Raw genomic sequence first — 9,365 nt, 5'->3', positions numbered from 1 at the left:
TCTGAACGATTTTGGGTTAAATCCTCAGAAATATGTAATGCTTCTAAGTCACATTGTACTACTCTCCTCCAAGTCAATTTAGGTCTACCCATTTTTTTTCTTTCTATCCTCTAACCTAATGTGCTCTACTTGTCTAATTGGAGCCTCCATATATCTACGCTTCACATGACCAAACCACCTTAATCTCCCTTCTCTCAACTTATCTTCAATTAGCACCACTCCAACTTTTTCTCTAATACTTTCAGTACGGACTTTATCTAGTCTAGTATGGCCACTCATCCACCTTAACATTCTCATCTCTGCAACTCTTATCTTAGATGCATACGACTCTTTCAGTGCCCAACACTCACTACCATATAACATAGCCGGTCGTATGGCTGTACGGTAAAATTTTCCTTTTAATTTATTGGGAATCTTACGATCACATAAAACTCCCGTGGCACGTCTCCACTTCAACCATCCGGCTTTAATCCTATGACTAACATCCTCCTCACATCCCCCATCTACTTGAAGGACTGAGCCTAGATATTTAAAGTGATTACTTTGGAACAGTACCACTCCATTCAAACTAACTCCTTCCCTATCACCAGTTTGGCCTTCACTGAACTTGCAATGCATGTATTCTGTCTTCGTTCTACTTAACTTAAAACCCTTTGACTCTAGAGTACTTCTCCAAAGTTCTAGCTTCCTATTGACTCCATCTCGTGTCTCATCTATCAAAACAATATCATCCGCAAACATCATGCACCAAGGAATACTCTCTTGTATATGTTTCGTCAGTTCATCTAAAACTAATGTAAAAAGGTAAGGGTTTATGGCTGATCCTTAGTGTAATCCAATTGAGATCGGAAAATCTCTTGTGTCCCCTCCCACTGTGCGCACAATAGTAGTTGCTCCTTCATACATATCTTTCAATACTTGTATGTACCTAATAGATACCCTCTTTTGTTCTAACACATTCCATAAGACCTCTCTTGGAACACTATCATAAGCCTTCTCCAAATCAATAAAAACCATGTGTAGATCTTTCTTCACATCTCTATATTTCTCCATCAAGCTTCTAATGAGAAAGATCGCTTCCATAGTTGAACGACTGGGCATGAAACCAAATTGATTGAGAGAGATAGAAGTATCATGACGTAGTCGATGCTCCACAACTCTCTCCCACAACTTCATAGTATGGCTCATGAGTTTAATTCCCCTATAGTTTGAGCAACTCTGTATGTCTCCCTTATTTTTAAAAATAGGTACGAAAATACTCTTTCTCCATTCATCAGGCATTTTCTTTGAGTTTAGAATCTTATTAAATAATTTAGTTAACCATGCCACTCCCATATCTCCCAAATACTTCCACACTTCAATTGGTATTTCATTGGGTCCACAGGCTTTACCCACTTTCATTCTCTTAAGTGCTTCCTTTACTTCTAAAGATCTAATCCTTCTAGTATAATTTACATTCTTTTCTACTGTTCTATAATCTATATTCACGCTATTTCCATTTTGACTATTATTAAAGAGATCATTAAAATAATTTCTCCATCTTTCTTTAATGTCCTCATCTTTCACCAACATTTTTCCTTCTTTATCCTTAATGCACCTAACTTGATTGAGATCTTGACATTTCCTTTCTCTACTCCTTGCTAATCTATAAATATCTTTCTCCCCTTCTTTAGTTCCAAGTTTCTCATATAACTTTTCAAAGGCCTGTGCTCTTGCTTGACTAAATCAAAAATAAAATCAACATAAATGAATTCACTTTGAATCGAATTAACTCATAATTTTAAATATTATTAAAGTAATTTTAAATCTTAAGTTTAAATAAATGTCAATTCATCCACAGAAAAAGGCAACTGGGCAAGCTTTCTTAAAACTCAAAGGTTTCGCTGCAACAAGAGGGAGTAGAGAGAGATTAATTATGTAAATTATTCTCATGAAACTTTCACATAATTTCTATATTAGAACATGAGTTAAAATTGAATACCACACGGGTTTAAATTATATAAAACACGGCCTAAATACTTGTTCAACGAACAGAAACTTCTATTTCTCTCCAGAATATAGTATTGGAGTAAATAGAATAATGATTCCTCGAAATTATATAGAATAACAGATTAAAAGATTATATCTTCTCCTGTCCATGTGTAAACCTTCGATTCTTGTTTAAAATACCTGCTGAGCTCTGCCACCTTGACATCCCACAAATCAGGTCAACTTTATTCATCTCCTTATGTTTCGCAAAATTGATCACAGTTGATCATCAGTCTTGGTTTCCTCATGTTCATAACCTAATGCTTTACCAGTCTTACCGACGAAGTATGGTTCTGGCAAGGAATTGTCATTGTGCATGTCAAGACCCTGATAAGATCGATTAGAAAAGTAGTCCGCTCCAGATTTCATTATTCTCTTCACAAGTGATGCAGAATTTGTGTTATATAATTGTAGGGCTTTCTCTGTTGCATTCACTAAAGCAAAAGCTCCATCTTCTTCTTCAATGTTCTCTGCGTGAGCAACATTTTCATATGTGTGAAAGTTTATATGAGTGATCAGTGACAGTAATTGAAGTAAAACAAACCAATTAATATTGCATCCCCGTAATTTTCACAGCCAAAACTTCAAAAGCATCTTAATTTTTCACCAACTAATTCCAGTGAATCCAGCAGCAAGAGGGACAGATGCATAACTAAACTAAAAGGGGTCAGAATTTATATAGTCATTTAATTATTATTATTATTAATAAAAATTTATAAATTACACTTTTATCAAATAATAATCAACATTCATTATTTTTATGATAAATCATATAATTTATTAATTTATAATAATAAAAAAAACTTAATAAATTCATAAATCGTAATCAATATTTATTGCAATATTTTTTTAGTCATCAGTTAAGAGATTAATTATTAGAGAATTTGAATTAAGTTTTGAGAGTTAAAAAAAAGTGTCATAGCAAATCTAATTAATTTTAAGTTTTCAAAGTGAAGTGTAGATAGAGATATTTTTAAATTAATTAATATTTTAAAATGATAATTTATAATTATTATAATAAATAGTAACTAAAAACTTTGACTCCATAAGGATACAATAAATAAAGAAAAATTTTTATATGACAAAAATTAGAATTTTTTTCTTCAATATTTAATCTATTTTTATAATTGGTAGTAAAATTAATTTTAAATATTAAATTTGATAAATTAATATTCTTAATTTTGGGAAATTTTTGTTGACAAATTTATAAAATTAATAATTAAAATTAAGATTATATATATATATATATATATATATATATATATATATAATTACTTAAAATGCCCTTTATGATTTAAATTATTTATAAAAATACTAATAAAATCAAATCTATAATGACAGATATATAATTTGTAGCCAATAACTATAGTGACGAAACCTCTGTCACTAATTCATATAGATAATACTAATACTTTCAGTAATAAAAAAATATCCTATGTAATTGTTAGCAACGATATCTACGTCACTAATACTTTCAGCAATGAAAAGCTATTATATACAAGTTCATTACTAATAATTTTTATCAATGACTTATCCGTCACTAAATCTATAAATAAATTCAATTGCTAATATTATTATAATTAATATAAATTAAAGTTTTAAAATTATTTTAATAGTGACTCTATTTATAACAAAAATCATATTATAATTATATATTCTTAATTTAATAAATATTATTAATTTCATTAAAAATTATTTAATTTATTCTAATATAATTACTAAACAATCTTAAACACGAATCTCACTTTTACTAATTTATTTTGTTAATTATTCTAAATATTTATAAGCTTATAATATTTAATAAAAATTACCATTAAAAAATTAACTATTTAATTAACATCATTATGCAATTATCATTAAAAATATAAGTATTTAATTAAATAAAAATTGTTATTTATAAAATTTTAATCCTATTTAGTGATAAATATTTTATTTACAATAAATTTATAGCTATTTTTTAAATTAGTAATGGATAAATTTTTATATTTAAACACTTTTTTTTTAGCAAAAGACCCCAGCCTAATTAATTTGGCATATAATATGATTTTTTTCTTTATTTATCTTTTTTCTCCAATAGGTAAAATTTATTTATAAGTATTTAAATATTTTAAGTTTTTATATGTCATAGTTATTATTTTATTAGGATAATTATAAATGAATATAATCATTAAGATTTTGTTATTATTGCCCAATATCAAATCATATCCTTGCAAATTTAGTAATATTTGTATAGGATAAGATAGATTAATTTTTCTATTTCTTTCATATTTAATGTTGATGTAACTAATAATATTTAGGATGATTAATATATTTTTTACATAAAAAAAATACATTTTACATATGATAGTATAAGATTTTAATCTTTTAAGGTCTACTTAATTTAAATGTAGACTAACTATAATTTGTTAATATCTTTATGTACATAAATATATTTTTCATTTTTTAATTTATTAATCAATCTTAACAAGGTTATTGATTTTGATTATAAGGTTATCAAAAACCTAATAATATTTTTGCATATACTTACCTGAGAAGTACTCCTCTTAATATTAATTTTAAATTGTTATATTTTAAAATTTTAATATAATAAAAATGAGAGGAAGATAAAAAGGAAAAGGAGAAAAAAATTCATTACATAAGAGTATTGATTATATAATTATTATGAAATAATTAAAAATGCATGATTAAATTTATATTTATATTTTAATATATAACGTATTTATAACATAATTTTAAAAAATAAAACCACTTATCAAATATATTAAATAATATTAAATAGGTCTTAAAATTATTTATATTAAATAATATGATAATATAAAATTTCAAGATATCAATGTAATAAAAATAAAAATTTTATAATAATAATAATACACTAAACTATAAAATACATTTTAAAAATTATCATTTTTTAATTTTATAAATAATTTTTTTTCACATTAATTTTGCTATGCAACCTCATTATACAAATTAACATTATTTTAAATCATGAAAAAATAAAATATAGGTAAATCAAACATATATTTTTAAAACAAGTAAAATAACAGAATTTGAACGAATTTAATTTAATGAATTAACTTACATTTATTATTAATTTATTTTAATTTTTAAATATTTTCACTTATTTATATTTTTAAAATTTATTATTATATTTTTTTATTATAATACATTTATGTTTAAATAAAGTAATATATCACTTTCATAAAAATATAATTCAATATAAAAATAATAATTCTTCAATTAATAACTATTTTATTTATTAATTAATTAAAATAACATTAAAATTAATATTTTCATTTAAATAATTAAATATAATATTTATAATACTATAATAACATTATATTTTATATAAAAAATTAATAAAAAGAAATTGTGGGAGGCGTCGAAAACATTGCTTCCTCAGATTTGTTTTTTGCTTCCACCGAAGATGAATTAATCAAACCCCGAAATTCCATCACATATATTCTCCTGACCATTGTTTTCCTCTGCATAATGAAATTTCCAATTGTAAGCATTCGGCAATGATGAAAAAAATACCCAAAACTCTAAAGATATATTTAATTACATCTTTAAATAGAGTGTAAATTAATCGAGCCGAGTTTTAAAGAATTTTGGTTTAGTTCATTAAAATTTTTTTAAATTAGATGAATTTAAATTTAATTTACATCGAATTTGAGCCGAATATCTATAATTTTAAGTTTAGTTTGTTTGGAAAATGAACTCTAAACGAGTTGAGTTAAATTGAGCTTTTTATCAAGCTGAGTCTCGGAGTAACTCAACTCATTTATATAGTAAATTTTAAATTTAACAACATAAAATTCAAATTAGTAAGTTTGATTAGCTCTTATAAAAAAAATAACTTAATTTTCATAAAAAATTAAATTTAAATTACAAATATTGATTATATCATAATTTTAAATAAAATATTAATTTTTATAATATTTCTAAATAAAATATAAATATTTACAATTTGATGAAATACAGTGATTGATATAAATATTTTTATAAATAAACTTATTTACGAGCTTATTTAATTAATGAACTGTTCAAAAACTAACTTAGGAACCTGTAAGTGAGCCAACTTACGGGTCTTAGCATGTCGAATACTTATTAAACTCAGGCTCATTCATTTACATCCTCTATCTTTGAACATAAAATTATCCTAATCAGATTCCGCGACACAAGCTCGTCAATTTTGTCTCAGCTCATTTTCAATTTCATAATAATACAAAGCACATATTTAGCCAATCAATGGCCCATGCAACAGACAAGATGCATAGAAAACAACAAAAGGTTAATCTTACCATTTTATTCTCCAAAACAAAAAATGTGATGTCAAAAGAAAAACAGCTCTCAAAATTCTATTAATTTCTCAAATGTCAAAAATAATAACTCTCTAGAAAATACCTAAATTATAGACTAATGCTACCAACACTAATTAGGAAACATACTGTAACTTTTTAAATAATAATAATAATAATAATAATAATAATAATAATAATAATAATAATTTCTAAATAATAAAAACTTAAACTTCCGAATAAAAATTGAACTAGAAAATCCGAATCAAAGATCTTAATTTCAAAATTAAAAACTAAATCATAGTCCTGTACTACATCACCATGTCCACATAATTAATCATATATTGAATGACACCTCCTGAGTTACAAAGATTATTGAACTATTTAGATGAACCGAAAAAAAATTAAGGTATATATGAAATTTGATTTGAAACTTCAAGGAAAAAAAAAAAAAGAATATTAGTTTCATAAAAGTGATATGAACTATTAATTTCTACAAGTAATAAAATTATATTTTGAAAATAATACAATTATATTATATAAGAACTTTGAAATTAGTAGTACTGATTTCGTTTAATTTAATAAGTTCATGGGGCACAGATGCTTGCCAGTGCTTGAAATTCTAGACAAATGGAACAAAAATAATAACAATAATAATAAATGAGCCAAAAATTTATGCTTAGTTTGGCAGAACTGAATTTATGAAATACTTGAACTCATTCCATGAGCCAAAGCCAAGAACCTCTAGCAAAGAACTGTGAAGTTTGGCAGAACTGAATTTATGGAAGCTGTTGGTGTTTGATAATTCTAGCAAAGAACCTCTTTAAATTTGTCGTTTGGCTATGGTGTTGCAAGAGCAAATGAATGGTCATGTAGATGAAAGGCCTGTTCAACAAACTTCACATGTACAGAGTGCCATATTGGCAGCCCCCTTCAACGTCTGTTATTAAAATGATCACAGATGCATCTGTGTCAAAAATGACAGGTTGGAATAGCCTTGGGGGATAATTTGTGTAAGCTCTTGTTGGCGAGAAATCAAACACAAACAACGAAATCAAAAGAACCACAGAATCCCTGGATGTCAAGAAACCACATTAGCTCAACACAACATGGAGAATACACTAACAGCTCAGCACAACCCGCGAGCAGCAGACCAAAATTATAAAACAACAATGAAATCATCTCGGTGATGTACACCAGACTCTGCCAAATAACCTACTATAGTATTCGCTTCACAAAGACTATGAACAAAAGAAATCTTAGGAAAGACAGTTGATAAATTAAGGACTGATTTTAACTCATAAAATAGCTTCCGCGGCCCTTGACTTGCATAAGAATGTGATATTGATTATTTTACGGTTGATAGAAAATTTTTATCATTCAGCGCTCAATGTGTAAAGTAAGTTCTTCTCTAAACTGTCGACTCTACATATCAAAAATGTAGTGTACGTTCACCATTACACCAGACTTGTTTACATATTTATTATTTTTTTTTTTAAGCAATTAAGCATAAAAACAACAAAAACATGCAATCCCACTTTATTATTTTATTCTTTGCAAATAATACATCAACTCCGACGCGTAGTCGGATTAATTACTGCAATAGTACATCATTTATTATTTAAAATATAATCAAGTCCGATAAGGTAACCTACCTAACAACTAAGATTATCTCCAGGTGAAACACTAAACTGGTTACAATAATCTGTGTAATACCCAATACGAACCTGAACAGCACCGGAATTTCCACCATTACATTCAATTGCACCGTTAATGGCTCTAATAGTCGCACCAAAGCCCTGCGTTACAACAGGGCGAACATTGTTCATCCAAAACCAGAGAGCAGTCTTAAATGACACAACTGGGTCATTGGCCACAGTTTCAGGAGCGTTTAACCCATCAAAGTTATTGCTCTGCCCAGCTGGTCCATAGTTATAGTTCCATGTCAGTTGAAGAGGTCCTCGGCCAAAGTAGTTCTTGCCTGCAACACATGGGTACTGCGTGTTTGTTTCGTCGCAGTAGTCCTTGGAGGCTCCATCTATCTCCTCGATGTAGCAGAAGTCTGCAAAAACAGAATGTTTAATTTCTTTTAAGTTCATTATTGAAATGAGTGTTAATACGTAAAATATAATTAATGTTGCTGAAAAATAGTTCTTACGTCCTGTTTCATGCGTAACATGAGCAAAAAAAGCAGCAATCTCGCGCTTGGAATCATCGTCGGAGCCGATCTTGCCAAAATCAGAATATGAATTGAGAGCTTTGAGAAATGTATCGCGGCTATAGAAGTTCTTGCCAGCACAGTTCCCGGCGGCCTCATTGATTATCCCGTTAAAGAAATCAGGAGTAACAACATCAGCCACGGAAACGCTGCTGGATGGTGTGGTGGGCGTAGGCGTAGAATAGCAAGGACCCTCTTTGCATCCTTGGCCGCAGTAAGGGTCACCGGTGCCACAGTAGCCGTATTGACTGCAGCACAGATTGGCTGCACAGCCACAATTCTGAGCCACTACATTTTTGGGCATGGCTCCTGCAGCCAGACAAATGGCTACAATTATGGTTAGAAGATTTCTTCTCATCTTAAGGGGTGCCATTAATTTTTTAGAGCAGGTTATGGAGAGAAAATTGTGGTGGGCAAAGAAGATTGAGACTGAGGTATTTATAATGCTATTGCCATAGAAAATGTTAAAAAGTATAGAAGTAGGAAAAATTTAGTTTGAATATACAGATTCATGGCTGAAGGCTACAGAAAATGTACGCGTAGACTAGGTTGTCTACGGGGGGCACCGACATCGTGGCTGAGAGCCCTGGTCCCCATTTAAAAAAAATAAATATAAATAAAAATAAAAATAAAAATAAAAATGGCCCCTTTTTACTTAAAAAAAATTAGATATAAAGCTTTAATAATTTTATATTTATTTAAATTAATAAAAATCTTAATTGTAGTTATTACTTTTTTTATTAATTTGCCTATTAAAATTTCTTCAAATTTAAGAATAATAATTTTATCAAATTTAATATTTAAAGTTAATTTACCATTAA

General features: G+C 28.0%; 1 protein-coding gene across 1 annotated transcript; it reads right to left on the bottom strand.

The window, feature by feature from the left end:
* Positions 1 to 7,836: 7,836 nt before the first annotated feature.
* LOC110650948 (endochitinase PR4) lies at positions 7,837 to 9,042 on the bottom strand. Its single transcript, XM_021806113.2, has 2 exons — positions 8,485 to 9,042; positions 7,837 to 8,388 (listed from the first exon to the last, which is right to left on the bottom strand). The coding sequence occupies exons 1-2, from the start codon at positions 8,915 to 8,917 to the stop codon at positions 7,982 to 7,984; spliced, it is 840 nt and encodes a 279-aa protein (XP_021661805.2). The 5' UTR covers positions 8,918 to 9,042; the 3' UTR covers positions 7,837 to 7,981.
* Positions 9,043 to 9,365: the final 323 nt, after the last annotated feature.

The sequence above is a fragment of the Hevea brasiliensis genome, chromosome 6 (assembly GCF_030052815.1).
Source record: "Hevea brasiliensis isolate MT/VB/25A 57/8 chromosome 6, ASM3005281v1, whole genome shotgun sequence".
Lineage (NCBI taxonomy): Eukaryota > Viridiplantae > Streptophyta > Magnoliopsida > Malpighiales > Euphorbiaceae > Hevea > Hevea brasiliensis.
Note: the sequence above shows the minus strand (reverse complement) of the source record. Positions and strands in the feature narration are given on the sequence as shown.

What these genes read in the sequence shown, in the direction of transcription:
- LOC110650948 (XM_021806113.2), bottom strand. Translation starts at nt 8,917, where the DNA reads ATGGCACCCCTTAAGATGAGAAGAAATCTTCTAACCATAATTGTAGCC. An exon ending in TGTTACGCATGAAACAGGAC is followed by an intron (nt 8,389 to 8,484) that starts GTAAGAACTATT and finishes CTGTTTTTGCAG; the next exon opens with ACTTCTGCTACATCGAGGAG.